This window comes from Polyodon spathula, chromosome 1, assembly GCF_017654505.1.
Source record: "Polyodon spathula isolate WHYD16114869_AA chromosome 1, ASM1765450v1, whole genome shotgun sequence".
NCBI classification, from domain to species: domain Eukaryota; kingdom Metazoa; phylum Chordata; class Actinopteri; order Acipenseriformes; family Polyodontidae; genus Polyodon; species Polyodon spathula.
The window spans coordinates 7,910,674-7,932,246 of record NC_054534.1 but is presented as its reverse complement, the minus strand read 5'-3'; the positions used below and the strand labels follow the sequence as shown (position 1 = coordinate 7,932,246).

Below are 21,573 nucleotides of genomic sequence, written 5' to 3'. Positions count from 1 at the left end.
TCTGAATTGCAAATTCTCCAGTTTGGCACTCCTAGAAACACACTGAAAACAAACTGCACTTACTTTGGTTAGTGGTATTAGTTTGATACATGCCAGTTTTTTTTGTGTGTTTTCCAGTTCTCTTTTCGCAATTACGGCGCTTTCACAATTAATGCAACTAGTGTTGAAATATATGAGCACAATGTATACAAAAATCTTTAATTTCATGAAGGGTGTGGCAGCGAAGATACATTTATGAAGCCAAACGTTCAAAAAAAAAAAAAAACTGCAGACTGGACACTAGGAGGAAACAGAGGTGTGGAAGAGGCTCAAATCGCAGGAGGGCAAGATCCGTATTATTGGTCACCAGGGCTAACAGGGGCATAAACTAGTGAAACATGAGAACAACAGACAGCAGCGAGGGAGACATGAAGCAGAGCAGACTGAGGAGGCTAGCATGCAGCCGGAGATAAGTACGCAGGCACAAGAGGAAGATAATGGTGCTATTCACAAAGCAGTGTGGAAAACCAGGGAAAGCAGGGAATACATTCAGCAAAACAAACGGAAGACACTAAAAATAACTTCTGTGTGTGATACCTTTTTTTGTTTTGTTTCACATAACTGCTAGTCCTATATATACTGTAAGTGGACAGATACACAGAAAGACAGATTATTTCATACCTGTATATACCCACATTTTGAAACTCTCAAGTGAAGAATGTCCTAACCTAGTTTCATCACCAGTGGTTATGCGTAGATATACTGCACAATGCATACACAACATCCCCAGTTGGAGACAAAAACACAAACCAGGGAACCACAGCTAACTGACGTTGCTATTTGTATTTTCTAATTAGAAAGTTGTTGGTCTGGTGGCTGTAGTGTAATACACAATTCAATAGTTTGCCTCATGTTTGGCTACTTGGGAATAACTACACCTGTTATAGAACAGAAACACAAAGTAACATTCCTACAAGAATATACACAAATCCAAGCTTTAGGAAAAATGTTGTTCTGAATATCAGAACGTTTCTAGAGTGTTAGTTTAAAATCAACGTATCAGTATCAGGCTACCAATATCTGGCCTGTAAGTGAAGTTGAATCAATTAAAAATGTGATTGTCAGCCAACTACTCAGTAACTGTAAGTAGACAAACTGTACAGTACTAACACAGCACTGTACCAGATGTGCAGCAATGGTACTTCTTAAATAAATAAAAACATATGCCAGTTATTGCCAACTTTTAACCATGGTTGGGATCATTTATAAGTGCCTGGCTTTACAGAAAAGTGCTGTTTTTAAACAGAATCCTTCACCAGAACCTTTATTTGAATGACAACACTGGCGTTTCACCGATTTCAAAGTCAAGGTGGATTTCCAGGGAAGTTTCATGAGCGGGCGGTGGGACTAACAGACGCAAGAGCCATTTTCTTGTTAACTTTTCCAAAGCAGAGAACAAAGGCAGGTTAATTGCCTGGGCTGTGATTCAGAGAGCAGGTATCTGTCTCCACTACAAAGGCCAATACTGCATCTGGAAGGTTTGGAAGATCAATGGTCCCTGTTACCTCAAGTGATTCCTGCATCCTCTTGCAGACTGTGTTGAGCCATGCCCAAGCTCTTAAAGCTACAAAAGACGGCTCAGCTTTCTGCTGCTGATTGTTTGCTGCTAGATTAGAAAATGTCTCATGCCACTCAAAAAGCTACCTTCTTGGGGAAGAAAACGCACAGTTTACAGCACCACTTGTGAATGGGCTTAAGAGCCTGTTCTATAAAGCAAGACAAAGAGGCCACTCAACGTCAGAGTCGAAGAACAAGGATGTTTCAAACCAAACAAGCTCTGAAATAGGCTGAAGCCCGCAAGGAAAAGGGAACGGAAAAGAACTGCACTCGGTGTGGGTCAGAGCCAGGCTTTAGCTCTTGATCCTTATAATGGAGACAAGCTCTAACAATCAGAAACTGGAAATGGGCCTGTTCTGTGAATGATGGCTGTTTTTCACTTCTTTACAACTGAAATCTAGTAACAACAGCATTTTAACTTTGGTATAGCTAGAGGACAGTATTGTGGATATTCCACCATTGAGGATGCCAGAATAACCAACACGCTCCTCAAGGAAGTGAGTGGGTTGTATAAGGCCATTCTTACTGTGATTAAACACAGCACTCCATGTATGTTCATGGCGTCTTCTTTATATACAAAAAGTAGAATGCATAGAAAATAAATATTTTTTGGTCCCAATTAAACAGCTCTTTTGAAGGATGGTTTTCCAAAACTGTAGCATTGAATAAGAAAAAGTTCATTTTAACACTTGCTGTATTATTTATTTTTTTGTACAACCCGTCCTGTGTCTGTGTACCTTAATGGCATGTCATTACCCATGGGTTTCCTGTGAGCAGGGCCATGTTTCAGCTAGGTTTCCATGGTTACAACTTTGAATACACTCCAGGTATTCACCATGGTTTGTGCTTTGCAGACCATCACTGTATTTTCATACAGGTTTCCTAAAGGTATATTTAGAAAAGCCTGTTGCAGACAATTATTCAACTGTTCCAGCAGTTTAGACCATGCCTGAAATACTAGGTATCTAATGCCACTGCAAGCACGATATCATATTCCACATTAAGATGTACAATTCATTCTTACTACCAAATAAACAATAAACAAATAAATAAATAAAATAAATGAAATACATAACATAAATAAATACCATGTATGCAAAACAGGTTACCTCTAGTTTTAAACATTTACATTTCTGTTTTCAAAACTTGGAACACAATTGGAACATTATATCATTAGAATGCTAACATTGAAGCACTTGTCCGGTAAATAAACTGTAACCCTGTAACCTTTAAATACTTGAGGGGATGTGCTTCAGTGGCTGGGTGAAAGAACCGAGGGCCAGGAGATCCTGAGTTCAAAGACTAGCTCAGCCACTAGCTCACAGTGTGACCCTGGCAAAGTGACTTGACCTGCTTGTACCCAATCAGCTGTGCGGTTAGCAGACACAGGGCCCCATTGGGAACAAGGTGTGCTTTTTCCACATGGGCTACTTCTAGCCTAAACCTATTATTGAAAAGAATGCAGCTTGCGGTTTCAAAACATTTTTCCAACGTTTTAAACAACATGCAGTCTTACTGTCAGGAGTGTTACACCCAACTGTCCCCTGTCCAGATGTCTTCTCCTACCAGCGCTGATATAGCAAAGAAACATACAAATAATACGATAGGACACGCCTTCACTATTTTAAGCAGGAAACTTTTGGAACTCAAACTTCTATGTTAGACAGTCTTGTACAGTTCATAATATACAATCTCAGCTAACTATTGCAATTACAGTAAGTGCAGCATGTAACATGTAGAGATCACAGGGAATGATACATTCAGTTCTGTTTTCTGTTTCATAAATCATGTTTAAAAATGGCTAACACTACAACTTTGCAAACTAAATGAAAATCAATAAATTCCTAAACAATTACAGCTATTACTACAGTTAGCTCATTCTGGCACAATCTTAAAAAGCCGAGGCAATGAAAAATGTAATAAAAATAGATCTTTATACATACAAGCCAGGAATACAACTGTTTATTAAATATAATCATTACTTTTAATACCTTGCTTTGATGACCGTCGGCGAATCCTCATTTTTGGAAAGGATGGCCATGAGTAATTGAAGGGAGAATCCGAGTCTGAATCCATTTCTTTTTCTGATTCATTCAAATAAGCACATCAGCCAGAAGAGTCAGCCTGTACATACTTGAATGCCAAACACTGTTGTGCTCAGAAGTGCCTCAAGTCTGACTGGGATCAAATTGCTCAATAACCCAACGAGGGAACTGCACTAAAACAGTAGGGCCTTCCAAGGCTAATCAGACACGCAGATAGCTCAGGCAGAGCAACAAGACAGCAGCCCCAAACAAGGAACAGAAAAAAAAAAAAAGAAACGGAATCAAGACGCAGAGCTGCTTCTCTGTCCAGAAGTATTTGAAAGTCAGCATGAGGCGAGCAATCATTAACTTACCTTTTCATTTCTATGTAAATGAACCCGCTGGAGCCAAGCCACAAAGGAAGAGGGCCTGCCGACCCACAGATTAAAAAGTGAAAAATGACAATCTGGTCTGTAAAAGGTACAAATACGCATCACAACACGAGGTCAGGGAGAGCAGAAGGGTTGAGGGTGCCAAGCATCTACTTTGCTTCTGGCTTCTCCCTTCAATGCTGCTGAGGAGTTTCAACACACAAAACTGGGCAAATAAGCTTAGGGGCTTTGCTGAGAGATGCTGAGCTTCAGTCCCATCACCGGCAGTCCACAAAGTCTGGAAGCCGAGAAAGCAAGAAAACCCACTTGACAAATGTTAAATTCCTTGATGTTTTATCTTTTAAAATAAATTGAGGGAAAAACAAACAAAAAAAAAAAACAGGAAATCATCAAAAGCTGTATACAGAGTGTGAAGCTTTCTTGGTAGTTTGTATTGACAGGACCATATGGTAGTTTAGTCAGTTTAGTCTACTAGAAATGCTTATTGAATTTATTTAAATTTATTTATTTAGTACTGGCAGCTTTACAGCACTAACTCTGCACAAGAGCCAGTGACCATTTTACAACAACTCCTCCATTCTTATACAAGCTCCCTGAACGACTCTGAGGCAATTAGTATTCAGCTTGGCCTTGCAAACCCCTCCCCCCTCCACTCCAGCATCTTCAGAGCACACAAAACCTCTTTCTTCATGCATCCATATGTGCTTGCACTAAAGCAAGTACCAAGTAATAGCCTTGCTATTTGTTAACTACAGTTAAACCTTTCTTTTTGGCCTCCTTTGTGATGATGTGATAATGTATGCATGCGATTTTGCAAGCCAGGGGAGATGTAGAGAGAGAGAGAGAGAGAGAGAGAGAGAGAGAGAGAGAGAGAGAGAGAGAGAGAGAGAGAGAGAGAGAGAAGGGAGAGCAGGAGGGAGAGAGAGAGGGAGAGCAGGACGGAGAGAGAGTGAATGTGTGGATCAGCTTAAATGTTAGCTTTTGTAAGACTATGACATTTGAGCTTGTTAACATTCCTCAATTCACTTCAATTATTGTTCAAACAGCTGAGGCCTACATTAGCGCTTCTGCACAGTATACAAAATCACTCTCTAGTTTTATTTGCACTTGCATTGCTTATTGTTTTACTATATATATCAAGTAATACTTACTTCAAAGCAAAATTAAAAAGATGTTAGATCTCTTTCACATGAAGGAACATAAACTGAGTCCTTTTACAAATACTGCAGTGTCACAGAGACGGCCGAAGTGGGCAGCGCCAGAACCAGGAAAAGGAATGAAATACACAAAACACGGATGAAATGAAATGATGATGGCGCTGGCTGGCGCCGGTTTATTGTAAAATAAAAGGGTTTAACAAAAGACAGGACACGGCACTTCGCGCCAAAATAAACAGACAAACAAAACGAATAGACACGGACAAAACACAGAGTGGACGAACGCTACACAAACAATTGAAATCTATATTCACACTTATCTATCTCTTTCTCTCTCTCTCTCCTGTTCTCCACTCCCGAACACCCAACCCCCAGTATGTGACAACGTGCATCTATATATACTGTTGTGCTGGGATTCAATTACTATTCACTTGAATCCCAGCACGTGAGTTCATAAAGTGCAATTCCCCGTGCTCACATATTATTACACTTTACTTGCACGTGAAGTGCTGTGCAATCCTCGTACCTAAATACACATATACATTTTAAACACTCGTGTTACACAGACCCGTTTATATCCCGTGTACCAATGCCTATACACCAACATTTAAACACACCACACGCAACACATAACAGATAATATACACAGGGGTGGGAACTTTGTCACATGCAGCTATATAGCTTTAGAATTCATTGTCTTAAATAGATCTTCTTCAAACTTTAAAATATGCCCGGTTTTAAATAATATGTTTTAAAAGATGTTACATATACAATTTAGCTGTACTTACCCACCCGCTGACTCAATAGGAATGGAGATCATTAGGACACCACTGTTCTTTCTGTCTAGACAAGGACCTACTTTACCCTGCAGTGAATGTTTCCATGCTACAAAGCATGGGTAAGACAGTTCAGGTTGACTGTTTCATGCCAGGATTCATCAGGTACCTGAGCAGCAGGAGTCCCTGTGCAGAGTGGAAGTGAACCAATCCAAGACTGTTTCCCGCTCTATTTCTCTTCCTAGCCAACGGGAGAGCACAGGCTAACACAGCGCTACCTGTGGGTTCCCTGTTCAACACCGTCAGTCACCCAGCAGCACTGCACGCAGGACTGCCAACGCATTACTCCTCTTACTGGGCTAAATCACTTCATGGTTGGATTTGTCAGCCTCCTAAACTAGTCTCCAGAGAAGATGAAGACAGATGACTGCATTTTTTAAGAACCTGGATTTATATATATATCAAATTTATAGCGCCTCTATGGCCACCGTGGCGCTTCAGAGAAAGTTTTTTACAAATAATGTGATTCTGATTTAATTCAGGCCAGAATCAACACAATAAAATCATTAAAAGCAACTAGAAATGTGTGTTTCTGTTCACCTCCCACGTCACACGAAACTTCATATAATATAGAGACTTAAACCACAAACAAGCAAATCGTATTGAACAGTACAGGATTCAGGATACATAAAAATGTAATAACCCAAGTTTCATTAAATTCAGAGAGGCAGAAGACATTCCCTATATCTAATACAATAGCCTGTAAATGGTATGACTAGAATTTCCTCAGCAAGTGCTAAGGAGTTCTGCAGTTTTAGGCCAATACATATTTTCCTCAGTTTTCTTAAGGAGGAATTGGATTGCAGAAATAAAGCTGCCTTTCAAGGCTTTATAAAACATATATAGACTGGTGTGACAGAAAGCGAATTAATCTGAGTCAACAATCTCCCTCCCTTCCTGTGAGGGTGCTGTGTAACAGGAACAGTGTGCCCCGGACTGGATGGTTTGACAGTTGATTCCAGGGTCAGTTGGAAGTCGACTATCCAGGAAGGGGGCGGAGCCATAATACCAGAAGTCATCAATACAGTGGACGATGTGTCAGTCATGGATTGGAGGAGACGTGATTGTTATGGTTCCTCTGTTACGGTTACGGACTGACCGAGAGGAGTACAAAGAAACCATGAGTGTTTAGTGTTGCACTGTCTGTCTATTAACTATTCGTGTTTGTCATTTGTAGATGGCTAAATATCCAGGAGCTGTCGCTGATAAGCCAGCATCAGACCCGGACTGCACTGCACCACTGTTAAGTATTCACAACACCACATGCACCTGGAGCACTCGCTGTTGGACTGGTGATCGTGTCGGTGTTTTAAAGCGTGTGTCTGTTGTTATTGTTTCGGGACTGAACCCCATGGTTTTCACTGGCTGTACACATTGTTGTGTACACTCAGTCTTATTATTTAAAAGCAATTAATAAAGCTTTGTTTTCATCACTGGAACTGTTGTTGGACTGCTGTTACTAAGTGCTGCATCACCTCTACACCTGTGCACTAAAAACCACTTTGCCACAAATGCACATTTAGCATTTTGTGAAAAACTTTTGTTTTCCATTCCATTAAGCCTCAACTCCAGTCCATATTTGTCTAATATAAAAGGACACAACAGCTTGCACTGTTATGAACTATTCAAACAGGCTACCGGTTGCCATTTATCAAATCTGCACCCTAGTATAATCAATAATCCTTCAAAATCAAGGTTAACTACATACTGCAGTATCAAAGGAATCCCTTTAGATGTTTCGTTGATACCATTACCTCAAACACAACCTACAACATTGGACTGGGTCAGACGGAAGAAAGGGTTCCAAGAATTGCTCTAAACAGCATCATGCCTGCTGTTTGTAATGAATGAAACAAATCTTCCCAAAGACATATGCAAATAACTATGTCGGCAGCAGCAGCAGAAATGAAAACAGGAACAATCTACATAAGCACACTGTCATGGGGAGGCTTCATAATAGCAAAACAAATGTACCATCCACAGCCAGCACTACCCCAAACCGGTGCATTGAAAACGCAGAAGTGCAGTAAGAGCAAATGTATCTGTGAGCGTCTAGTCAGGAATGACTTCTAACCACAACAGTCCAAGCCAAAGGAATGCCTCTCCCAAAGCTACTGTAGGTAAATCATTGACTCACACACTCTATATCTGTGATGGACAAACTGCTCCACAACAACAAACAACTGCAATGTGCACATATATTTCCTATACAGTCTGGATTCTTTCTGTTTTTTTAAGTGACTTTGAAGGCTCTGATGGCTGCAGAGCTTGATAATTGAAAAAACAGGATTTTTTCCTCAGCTTTTTTGTCTCGATTCCTAATAATAATAATACTAATACTAATAACAACATCTGTAATATTTCTCCAGGTGCACCTTGATGACAATGAAGCCACGCATGGTCAGCCTCGCCTTTGCTTCAGGGTTTCACAGAAGTGATCTGGCAGGGTTGCTACAGACCCTGAAGACTCAATGTTAATGAGCAAATGACTGTTAAAATCTATAAGTAATCTGACATTGTTTATCTTCATGCTTTACCAGGGCTTAGCAATTCAAAGCCTCAGCCACCATGGCAGTCAGATCTCCTGTTATCCCTCTTCACCAGGGAAAAGGCTTTCCACTCAATGTAATAATAATAATCTCTTTGCACCAGATTGATTTTTCACTGATTTCACGCTGCAAGTAATCTGTGGCTCAGCACATAAAACATATAACTAGCACTAGGTGTTTCTCCTTTCTAGCAAGGCTCTGGAATTCAATTAGCCAGGGCAGGGGGGAACTTACAGACAGGCCAACATGTTTGACCTGCATTGATAAATGGCGAGGGCTCCTATCCAGGAGCATCACTTGGGGGGGGGGGGGGGGGGGTGACAGGGAAGGCCGCCCCTGCCAAGCTCACCAGGGGGCCCCTAAATGGCAGTTTCTGTAAGAAATTAAAAGGCTTAAAGAAAAGTGTTCATACTTCAGAACATCGGAAGTGCAGCAACTAGCCTGACAATGTAGCGTTGAATGTTCTCTTTTTTCTTGCCAAAAGCTGCAAATACTGTTTTCAAATTGTTTGCATTGATTGCATTTATTGAAATTCAAAAATAACCATAGCAGCTGTTGGGTACGTTGTGTTAAGTATGTTTTACTAATAATTATGTTTATGATGTGTTTTCGGAACTTGTCAGTAAAAGTGCTTAGCTTATAAGATCTAGCATTTCACAGCAGCTAAGAAAATAGCAAAATAATAGCCAGTGCCATTTCAACTAATTAAGAAGTTACAGAGTCAAAGAGGGGAACGGAAAGCTAAACTCGCGCCACTGGTAGATTGCATTCTCTTTTTGAGCTAGTACAACTCTATAAGGATCCTTGCTATTACTTATACTTATATATTACTAAAAATCAGCAAGTTAGTCATCACTCTTCCAGTAACCACTGCAAGCAAACAGCGTCTGTTCTCTGATTTAAGTTTGGTTAAAACCTATTTACGAACTTCCATGACAAATCCACGTCTGAGTGATCTGCTTGTAATGGCAACTGAAAAACCATTAGTAAAAAAAACTTGATTTTGATGCCCTGGTTGATATCGTTGCAAAAATGAAGCCTAGACGATATCCGGTGTTTCACCAAGTTTATTCTGCAATGGCAGAGGGTTTTTTTGTTAAATTTGTTGCAGAATTTTATTATTATGGAGAGGGGGCCCCTAAATGCATTCTTTGCCCTCCCCCCCAGATTTTTGTGAAATGAGGCCCCTACTCCTATCGCTCTTCTTCATTATAGAAATGCTGGCTCTTTAATGCCCATAAAGCAGACGGGATGTTAGCTTAATGTCTGAAAAAAAAAAATGCACCCTATGCAGTAAGTTCCTCAATTGTGAGCCTACAAACAACTATAGGAATCCTGAAATAAACTGGGGTCTACTCAATGAATCCAAACAGCAACATTAAATACCAGCACTGCTTAGAGCAAAGAAAAATGGTCTCTGAGTTACCAATATCTAAGAACTCAGATATCTAATACTGCAGCTGTGTGTGTCACTGTATTAGGTTTGAGTAGTTTATTAGAATCTTACAAATAAATCAAATAAATTGTGATGCCCTAATTAAACATGAAAGGTTGTTGTAATCCTTGCTGTGGTATTGTGTTCTTGAATTGCTAAATAAAACTTGTTTTACTTGTTTTAAAAACTGCCTAGAAACTAAACCTAAATTCTTGTTATACTTTGAAGCACTATATATGCATACACTCAGGGAATTACATTGTCATGCTTCAGTTGCATATGCCATTACATGCAATTACTGGCAAACAGTAAAGATATGTTCAAATCCCAAACTGGTACTGTATGTGACAAAACAACTGTGTGTTCAAATAATGCATACTTCCAGCCGCTGTGCAGTTCTTTCTTAATTAAAATTTGGTTGATCGAGAAAAAGCTGTCTACAACAGATATAACATGTCAGACCAATTCTAGTCAACTTAGTCAACTTTTTTCAACAAAACTAAATCATTTGGAAAACATCAGCAAAGTCTCATGATGTTCAAGCCATGATATTAACTTCTCCAAAAGGTTCATTCTGTAGCCCTCTGCCACTATCAGTTTCATTCAGAGGCTGGAACATTTTGAAATAGTCAAAAAACACAGCTTCTGCGCAGCTTCAAATGAATGTTTTACCAACTCTTATAATACATAACTTCAACTTAACCCTGGCATGCCAAAACTTTGAGCCAACCAAATAGTTTACTAATGAATTTAGGAGTGTGGATGCTTTAAATACTTAAACATGATAAATGCTGTGTCTCACTGCACCGGACTGACACGCTAAATGCAACACAAGTTTCTGGCTGTCTGAACAGCAGGCGTTCACAGTGGAGCTGTCCTGGGGGGCTGACTCAGACACCACTGCAGATTCCTCAGCTGGCACACATTTCACAGTGCACTGAACATCAGCAGATTAGATCACAGGGAAATCAAAGTTACTGTAATGTACCTATTTTTACCTCTACCAGCAGGTGTCTCTGTTTGCCAAGCAGGGCAGAAAAAAACCCAAAACAACTTTGTTTGTTTCTACTCTTGCAGGAGTCTCGTTAATCTGCAAAATCACTTGATCATGCTGGGTTAACATCTACAGGTTTAGTGGTTGCACCCTCATTTTGCCAGATTTGATTATAACAAATCCAAAGGGGCAGTTTGTTCACACTCTCGATGTTTAAACATACAGTATGTAAGAAAAGTATAGTTATTGGGGAGCCTTTCTTCTGGGCACCACTGCTCGGGCAGCTGCAGATATGCTTGTATAAGACCTCAAAGGAGTAACTGCATTTTCACTGACAGCAGAGAGGAGCATTTCTGAGATAATAGTTATGGCCTGCACTTTACCTTCCCAGTATGAAGTAAATGACCTGTATCCTGCTTGTTTATCAATGGATTTATTTTCCAACAACAGCCTCAAAAATACATTTTGAGAATTTTAAGTCTGGACAGTTTGCGTGACAACAGTGGCAAGCAGGGAATGCCTGCCTGCTTGTCTGTCATAAGGCAACAAGGTAGAAAAGTCATCTTTCTGTCAAACAGTATTCACAGCAACAACTTATAAACAAAGCACAGCTTGAGAGTACTCATCTGGTTTCATGAAAGGTTTCCCCACTCACTTCAGCTCCTCCATAGTTTATCCTGTTTGCTTGTATTTCTTTTTTGTTGTTTTATTTATTTATTTATTTTTTGCTTTGCTGTCTGACACTGACCCAAATCAATGTGCAAGCCCAGTGGCCGGGCCCTGCTGATCTGCTCCCCTGCCCTGGTTCCTGTGAGTAATGAGATGGACGGCTCACACATTCCTGCTGTCTTTCACGACCTCCAGCTGCCATCAGTGTAACTGGAGACACAGCAGCCTCTTTTCTTTTGCTCACCTTAATGAAGTATACAGTCCATTTCGTAACAATGTTGTTTTCCTACCTGTATTTAACTGTGCATGGTCCACATCCTCTCCATCCATCGACAGCACCAACTGTTCTTCAAAAACCTCAAATGAAAACAGGGTTCTATATTAGTATGTGCATTCAATAACTTCCCCATTTGTCTTCAACGCTTTCAGCATTGCAGTCCAGTGTGAAGAAAGAGCAAGCCCTGCTACGTATCATTACAATCACGAAACAAAAGATTACGTTTCAATGATGTTCTATTATCCTTTTGTTAGGAAAGCTGACTTACAACTGAGGCGAAACAAACAGCACCAACAAAATGCTTGTCCATTCTTACTTGTTAAGCAGTGTAATCTACTGTTGCACATCATCCGTGACCCTAATCTTGGAACCGTAACCTTTATCTCATCATCAGTAAGAGACGACACAACACAGAAATAAAAAAGAAGCTGAGTCTCCATAAGCCATGGGAATGGTTTGCAATTAATACAGTTCAACAATTCCACAACATTTCCTTGTGTGATGTTGTTTTGAGTGTTATGAAGCGGTCGTAACCAATCAGAAGCAAAGAGGAGGTGTACAGATTTGCTTCAAACTGCAGTGGTTGCTAGGCCACCCATCCCTGACCTATACCATTCTGTTATCATATTATACCACAGCAAACTTCATGTTATTATATTTATTTTGAAACTGGACATAAGGTTTTTTTAGTTTGTAGAAGGGAACCTGTGTGTGCAAGTCTCTCTAGTTTTTTAGCCAACAGCTGCAAAGCCATTGCCCCCCATGGTCCCTTGTTTCCACATTGCATAGCTCTGCTGTGTATCAGAAATGACTTAGAGAATGAATTAGTTATGAAACCTTAGCCTTTGTATTGCATTCAACCCTCCCGACTGCCCTTTCAGTGACCCCATCACTGCAACATCAGCTTATTAATAAGAACTATGTTTTCCAACACAGCAATTAGTCCTCCTAAAGATCTGGTTTTTAATGCATGTTAAAAAGACACTGTTCATGTTACAAAACACACTGCTAAAGTAGTCATGATTAAAAACATCAGAGCATCCAATAGTTTCAACTGCTTGAAAATGTATTCTGATTAACAAGTTAAAGAAATAAAAAAATGTATGTAATATATATATATATATATATATATATATATATATATATATATATATATATATATATATATATATATATATATGTACCAGTCAAAAGTTTGAGTACACTTGCTGGAAACTAGTTTTTTTTTCATAATTGACAATGTTTTACGTCGTATACGTTTCTGTAAATACTTGAAAATGAAAACACATGTTACAATATACAAAACAAAACATAAGGAGTATCAAAGCAATGTTCAAGAAAATTGAAAATTGTCTCTAAATCTTGGATTCCTCAAAATAGCCACCCTTTGCCTTAATAACAGCCTCACAAACATGAGGCATTCGGTTAACAAGTTTCAGCAGGAAATCACCCGACATGTCTTCCCAGCTCTTCTGCAGCAATTCCCAGAGATAAGAACATAAGAACATAAGAAAGTTTACAAACGAGAGGAGGCCATTCGGCCCATCTTGCTCGTTTGGTTGTTAGTAGCTTATTGATCCCAAAATCTCATCAAGCAGCTTCTTGAAGGATCCCAGGGTGTCAGCTTCAACAACATTACTGGGGAGTTGATTCCAGACCCTCACAATTCTCTGTGTAAAAAAGTGTCTCCTATTTTCTGTTCTGAATGCCCCTTTTTCTAAACTCCATTTGTGACCCCTGGTCCTTGTTTCTTTTTTCAGGCTGAAAAAGTCCCTTGCGTCCACACTGTCAATACCTTTTAGAATTTTGAATGCTTGAATTAGGTCGCCACGTAGTCTTCTTTGTTCAAGACTGAACAGATTCAATTCTTTTAGCCTGTCTGCATATGACATGCCTTTTAAGCCCGGAATAATTCTGGTCGCTCTTCTTTGCACTCTTTCTAGAGCAGCAATATCTTTTTTATAGCGAGGTGACCAGAACTGAACACAATATTCAAGATGAGGTCTTACTAGTGCATTGTACAGTTTTAACATTACTTCCCTTGATTTAAATTCAACACTTTTCACAATGTATCCGAGTATCTTGTTAGCCTTTTTTATAGCTTCCCCACATTGCCTAGATGAAGACATTTCTGAGTCAACAAAAACTCCTAGGTCTTTTTCATAGATTCCTTCTCCAATTTCAATATCTCCCATATGATATTTATAATGTACATTTTTATTTCCTGCGTGCAGTACCTTACACTTTTCTCTATTAAATGTCATTTGCCATGTGTCTGCCCAGTTCTGAATCTTGTCTAGATCATTTTGAATGACCTTTGCTGCTGCAACAGTGTTTGCCACTCCTCCTACTTTTGTGTCGTCTGCAAATTTAACAAGTTTGCTTACTATACCAGAATCTAAATCATTAATGTAGATTAGGAATAGCAGAGGACCTAATACTGATCCCTGTGGTACACCGCTGGTTACCACACTCCATTCTGAGGTTTTTCCTCTAATCAGTACTTTCTGTTTTCTACATGTTAACCACTCCCTAATCCATGTACATGTGTTTCCTTGAATCCCAACTGCGTTCAGTTTGAGAATTAATCTTTTGTGCGGGACTTTGTCAAAAGCTTTCTGGAAATCTAAATAAACCATGTCATATGCTTTGCAATTATCCATTATCGATGTTGCATCCTCAAAAAAATCAAGCAAGTTAGTTAGGCACGATCTCCCTTTCCTAAAACCATGTTGACTGTCTCCCAGTACCCTGTTACCATATAGGTAATTTTCCATTTTGGCTCTTATTATAGTTTCCATAAGTTTGCATATAATAGAAGTCAGGCTTACTGGTCTGTAGTTACCTGGTTCAGTTTTGTTTCCCTTTTTGTGGATCGGTATTACGTTTGCAATTTTCCAGTCTGTCGGTACCACCCCTGTGTCAAGAGACTGCTGCATGATCTTGGTTAGCGGTTTGTAAATTACTTCTTTCATTTCTTTGAGTACTACTGGGAGGATCTCATCCGGCCCAGGGGATTTGTTTATTTTAAGAGCTCCTAGTCCCTTTAACACTTCTGCCTCAGTTATGCTAAAGTTATTTAAAACTGGATAGGAACTGGATGACATGTGGGGCATGTTGTCAGTATCTTCCTTTGTAAAAACTTGTGAAAAGTAATCATTTAACATATTTGCTATTTTTTTTTCTTCCTCTACGATTTTGCCATTTGTATCTCTTAAACATTTAATCTCCTCTTTGAATGTTCTCTTGCTGTTGTAATATTGGAAAAACATTTTGGAATTGGTTTTAGCTCCCTTAGCAATGTTCATTTCTATTTCTCTCTTGGCCTTTCTAACTTCCTTTTTGACTTGCATTTGCAGTTCTGTGTACTCTTTCTGTGTACTTTCTTTTTGGTCCTTTTTTAATGCTCTGTAAAGTGCCTTTTTTCGCTGAATATTTTTTTTAATTGATCTATTAAACCATTTTGGCAATTTAGTTTTACATTTAGATTTGTCTACTTTAGGGATATAATTGTTTTGCGCCTCTAGTACTACATTTTTGAAGAACAACCATCCTTCTTCTGTGGGTGTTTTCTCTATTTTACTCCAATCTACTTCTGTTAGTCTCTGTTTCATACCTTCATAGTTTGCTTTTCTAAAATTGTAAACCTTAGCTTTAGTCTTTACTTTTGAGGATTTAAAAAACACTTCAAATGAGACCATGTTGTGGTCTGAGTTTGCCAGTGGTTCTCTGACCTCTGTTTTAGTTATTCTATCTTCGTTATTTGAAAAGACTAAATCAAGGCATGCCTCCCCTCTAGTGGGTGCCTTCACAAATTGTGTTAGGAAGCAGTCATTTGTCATTTCCACCATTTCTATTTCATCCTTCGCGCTACCCACCGGGTTTTCCCATTTTATTTGGGGGAAGTTGAAATCCCCCATTAGTATGGCTTCTCCTTTGCTACACACATTTCTAATGTCATTGTATAACAGATTATTGTGCTCACCGTCTGAATCTGGCGGTCTATAGCATGCTCCTATTATTATGCCTTTTGAATTTTTGTCTGTTATTCTGACCCATATTGATTCGGTTTTATTTTCTTTGTCCAGGTTTAACACCTGGGCTTCAAGACTGTTTCTTATGTATAGCGCTACCCCTCCTCCTCTTCTGTCCTGCCTGTCTTTCCTATACAGTGTATACCCACAAATATTATATTCGTCCCCATCACTCTCAGATAACCACGTTTCTGTAACACCTATCACATCATAGTTACCTGTTAGTGCAGTAGCTTCAAGTTCTAGAATTTTGTTTCTGATACTTCTAGCATTTAGATAAATACATTTAATGGTTGTCTTACCTGAGTTGTTGTTCTTGTTTTGATGCGGTCTCCCTTCTGTTTTTTTGTTGATTTCTCCCCCCCTTCCTTTCTAGTTTAAATGCTTCCGAACCTGCTCGAGGATCTTTTCTCCAAGTAGACTAGTTCCCTTGTTATTTAAATGCAGTCCATCCCGTCTATACAGATAGTCCTCGTTGTAGAAAGTGGTCCAATGATCAAGATAGGTGAAGCCTTCCCGTGTGCACCACGTCTTCAACCATTGGTTTTGATTTATTATTTCCAGCTGTCCATATGGTCCTTTGCAAGGTGCGGGTAGTATACCAGAAAATACCACAGTTTTGGTTTTCTCTTTTAATTTCCTTCCTAGCTCTCTGAATTTGTTTTGCAGGGATTTTGGTCTGTCTCTTCCAATGTTGTTTGTACCGATGTGGACGACTACTACCGGGTCGTCTCCTGTTCGTTCTAGGAGCCTGTCCACGTTCTCAGTGATGTGCTTGACCGAGGCTCCCGGAAGGCAGCACACTGTTGTAGTAAGGGGGTCCAAACTGCGAACTGAACTTGCTGTGTTTCTCAATATGGAGTCCCCAACAATCATGACCTCCCTTCTTTTTGCTGTCTGGTCACCACTGTCAATGGGGTCCTGGATGTTGTTCCTTTCATTCTCTTGTTGTTGGTTCTGCTCATCACAATTCTGAAGTGACTCAAATCTGTTGGTTGTTTTGATTTCTGGTGGTTGCGTTTGACGAAGTTTCTTTTTTTCCCTGCTTCTGCCTACCTGAACCCAGCTGTTCTGACCTTCTATCTCCCTGGTGGCTTTCAGTCTGTTAGGGGTGATGCAGACTTCCATGAATTGTGGGTGTGCCAGTTCCTCAAGATCCTGTTGCTGTCTCACTTCTTCCAGCTCCATTTCTAGCATGCTTACTAGTTTATGCAAATCCTGGATCGCGCGGCACTTTACGCACACTTGGTTTAGCTCCGCTGGGTTTTCTCGGATTTCCCACATCAAGCAGGTGTCACAGATTACTGGCTTGAAGACCATGTTGAGGGTTTTTTTTTTTTTTGAAGTTTAGTTTCTTCTGCAGCCGTCAACCTGCTTTCAAACTGCTTCGAAACTGCTCTGTACTTTTCCACGCTGTACTTCTCCCACTCGCTGTCGCTTCCACTCGCTGTCGCTGGGAAGACTGCCTCGTTTAACTGCGTTGTTCTGCTGTGCTGTCGGCTCCTCCCCTCGCCCGTGTCTCAAAACGGCGCTGAATTTGAATCAGCTGCTCCGAGTTTCAGCTTGTTTGTTATCAGAAAAACACACGCGGCTGTGTTTCCCCAATGTCCTCTGTTTTCTGATTAAAGCAATTCAAGATGCAATTTCTCCTTTCTGCTTCGAAACTGCTCTGTACTTTTCCACGCTGTACTTCTCCCACTCGCTGTCGCTTCCACATATGGGTAGTTTTTCTGTTCAGTTCGCCCCATACAAGTTCTATGGGATTGAGGTCTGGAGACTGGGCAGGCTAGGTCATTAGATTGAGTTGTCCTTCACTTTCCTTCTTTGCCAGATAGTTCTTGCACAACTTTGAGGTGTGCTTCGGGTCATTATCTTGCTGAAGAATGAAGGACTGCCCAACTAGCCGTAATCCTGATGGAATGGCATGCCTCTGAAGTATGCTATGATAGCCATGCTGGTTGAGCTTGCCATGGACTTGGTAAAGATCACCAACTCTGTCACCAGCAAAGCAACCCCAGACCATGACACTGCCTCCTCCATGCTTGACAGTGGGACCACACATGCAGAACTCATGCACTCACTCTCTCTGCGTCTTACAAATACTCGGTGGTTGGACCCAAATATTTCAAATTTTGTCTCATCGGTCCGTAAGACCGTCTTCCACTCCTCAAACGTCAAGTTTCTGTGTTTTTTGGCCCAGGCATGTCTCTTCCTCTTATTCTGCATTCTTAACAATGGTTTCTTTGCAGCAATTCTTCCAGTTAGGCCAGCTTCACGCAATCTCCTCTGAACAGTTGATGTTGAAACATCTGTACTTCTAGTAGCATTTAGCTGAGCTTGTATTTCAGGGGCAGTTAATCGCCGGTTTCGCAGACTTGTGACTCGAATGAACTTGTTCTCTGATTCTGAGGTCACCCTTGGCCTGCCTGACCTTGTTCGGTCCTCATGAGTGGCAGTTTCTTCAAATCGTTTGATGGTCCTGGCCACAGCTGTTACAGACACTTGCAAAGTTCTTGCGATTTGTCTTAAAGATTGACCTTCATTTCTTAAAGTAATTATAGACTGTCTTTTTTCTTTGCTTAGCTGAGTGTATTTTGCCATTTTATGCTCCCTTACATTCAGGAATGACAAACGTGTGCCTATGCTACCTATATTTATAGTAATCATGGACCCTCACCTGTTAACAATAATTGGTGACAAAAGGTTAATTAGGTAACATGCTAGTTAACTCAGAGAACATCTAACAAAGACACTTTTATACTTAGGCCATTTTTCTAAAACCGTGTTATACACATTTCAGACTTTTAACTGACTTGGGCTTCAGACTGAAATCCCCTTGCTTTGGGTGACCATTTCATTGAAATTGACAAGATTTACATTTCCATGTAAAAATTAAATTTTTGAATACAATTCACTTATAATTATCAGCTTATATAAGTACACATATCATATAATGAAATATTAAGTGTTTATAGATAAGTTTATACAGTTAAAAAGCATAGATAATCATGAAAAACTTGGTTTCAAGTAGGTGTACTCAAACTTTTGACTGGTACTGTGTGTGTATATATATATATATATATATATATATATATATATATATATATATATATATATATATATGAGATACTCTTTAAAGGCCAAACCAATGCGGTTTGGTTACTTTGCTCCTTGTTACTTTGGTTACCAGCTCCTTGTTTACTACACTCCTCCTTCTTTGGCTCACTGAAAGTGTGTGTACGACGGTTTCATGCTACTCTGCCTGCGTCACCCATACGAATGCAGTAAATCATCATGACAAGTACATGGAAGTGAGCAAACACGACTCAACTGGACAGGTCTTGCTGTGTGTGAAGTTTGGAAAGTTCGGGCAGGCTCCCAGAGCTCTGGTGAAATATTTCCACTGTACAGTACCATGCACTTGTTAAACCAGTATGTTACGCTTGTTATTACTAGAAGTTCAAGATTGGCATTAAGATTGGCATTAAGCATTACTGGCATTTTTTTTCCAGTGTCCTTTTAACACCCAGCTATGACACACATAATATTTTTGATGAGTGCAACGTTCAATGAGTGTAACGCTCAGAAGCTTTTTTGTGCCCTTGTGGGGTCATGCTGCTGATGGAATCTGCCCATTTTATCCAATGAGAATGTCTCTACTTGTGACTGCATCACCCAAACAAATCCCAGATCCACACAACATCACACTATGAACCAGGCAGAAAACATGTTACTGTCATACTTACATTATCTAATAGAGTATGGGTTCCCCCACAGAGATCTTTCAAAGAGCCTGTTGAAGAAATGAAACTGCAGCGTTATCACCTATTATACTTTCAGATAGGTGTAGGTTATTAAACAGCAAATAGCTTCAAATATCATTTTTGTTCTTTGATTTTTTTTTAGATTTCCCTTTTCGTATGTCTGCAGTGAGAGTGGTTCTGGTTTCTGCTTTGAAATACTGAGCTATTGTTTTTCTCCAAATCTGCCTTTAAGTGCTGAAATTGAACAGCCATGCTCATTCTGTTCGAATAGCCCGACAAAGCGGCCTCTCACCTCCGCCAGCTGCTCCTCTCACCTGTACCGGCCGCTCCTCTCACCTCCGCCGGCCGCTCCTCTCACCTGTACCGGCCGCTCCTCTCACCTCCGCCGGCCGCTCCTCTCACCTGTACCGGCCGCTCCTCTCTCCTCCGCCGGCCGCTCCTCTCACCTGTACCGGCCGCTCCTCTCTCCTCCGCCGGCCGCTCCTCTCACCTGTACTGGCCGCTCCTCTCACCTCGGCCGGCCGCTCCTCTCACCTCTGCCGGCCACTTCTGCTCTCTTTACATTGAATGCGGCAAGGAAGGCTGTTCAGTCTCGCCACTTGCTCCAGACATGCTCAAAGCAAGCTCAGCCAGGTAATGGCAAATCAGGAGAACAATGATGAATCAATATCATAGCAGCAAAGCCCAGAACCACTCATAATGCTACCATACACCATAAAATACAAAGGTAAGGGAAGAAAGTGACTAAAATAACACATGAAGCGACTTCCTCTTTAACATACTGTATTACATATACAGCTAGGGCATATGGTTCCCACCGCACTCTATAGAACACACAGTGTATTGCATGTACAACAGTAGCAAAATGGAACAGCTATGGCACTTTAAAGTGGATTAAACAAACTATAGAAAACTGAGTCACAAAACATTGCAGTTTAATTGAACTGCCTTACCAACAATCAACAATTGAAATGTCTCTCCCCTCAGTGGGTGCACTAGAATGCAGTAGCACAGAAGACAGGGCGATTGTCTTACAGCAGACTTGTGCAATCCAGCTAATGAACTGCAATAAAACTCCTGTTGCTACCATTACTTGCAACAGTGACCAATAGCACTAGCTGGATGCAGCTGCTTCTTTGCAGCAAACGCAGATCAACTCAGTTCGGTTTTGGGCCGATCCAGGAGTGAAAAAAAGTGCTCAAAGTGTTCGGTCAAGTTTCACAAAAACACTATCCCTGCATCATACAATTAACACGCATGTGTTAAGATCCAGGGAAGATTTCCAGTTAAACAAGGACAGCTTGTTAATATAACTAATGCATGTTACCACACTGTCAACCATTGTTACCAAGTGTCAGCTGCTGACGTGATATCATGCACACTGATCCAGAACAGCAGGCACTGAAAAGGGTAGACACGCACTAGACAGGCAGAAACAGGAATCACAAGCAAAGACACATTTTCACATGGGAACTCGGCACACTAGGGCAGGGAATTAACTAACCTCTGCCAAACATGACAACAACAACACCCACTTCTTCACACACAACCTGTCCTTGCAACAGTCTTACATATTTACCTACTTATAATGTGCAGGACCTTCACTATGTCACAAGAGCCGCATATCACGGAAGACAGATTTTACCTGTATCTATTGTAACTGTAATCTTCATCCGATCACTGTAATCTGAAATCAGTCATTCACAAGCCAATACTAAAGTTTACCAGCAGAGGGTACTGCAGCAGGTAACACTACAGTTCAGCTTGAAAACAAAGATCTGAAACAGTTCACAAGGTCTGTGTCCTTTCCATAACATAAAGTAATGTAAGAACAACTGAAGAGAAA

At 40.3% G+C, this 21,573-nt stretch overlaps 1 protein-coding gene across 7 annotated transcripts in view; it reads right to left on the bottom strand.

Annotated features, from left to right (window-relative positions):
- The window catches only part of LOC121313385 (rho guanine nucleotide exchange factor 28-like), a 112,950-nt gene that overhangs the window by 44,521 nt on the left and 46,856 nt on the right, over positions 1–21,573 (bottom strand). For 5 of the 7 annotated variants that reach the window (XM_041245862.1, XM_041245871.1, XM_041245880.1 and 2 more), the window contains 2 exons: positions 19,710–19,756; positions 11,943–12,009 (listed from right to left, as the gene is read on the bottom strand). In XM_041245862.1, the coding sequence (XP_041101796.1) occupies positions 11,943–12,009; positions 19,710–19,756 (114 nt within the window). Of the gene's footprint in view, positions 1–3,587; positions 3,725–11,942; positions 12,010–19,709; positions 19,757–21,573 lie in introns of those variants that run through there. The other 2 variants (XM_041245898.1, XM_041245918.1) reach the window with 2 other exon arrangements.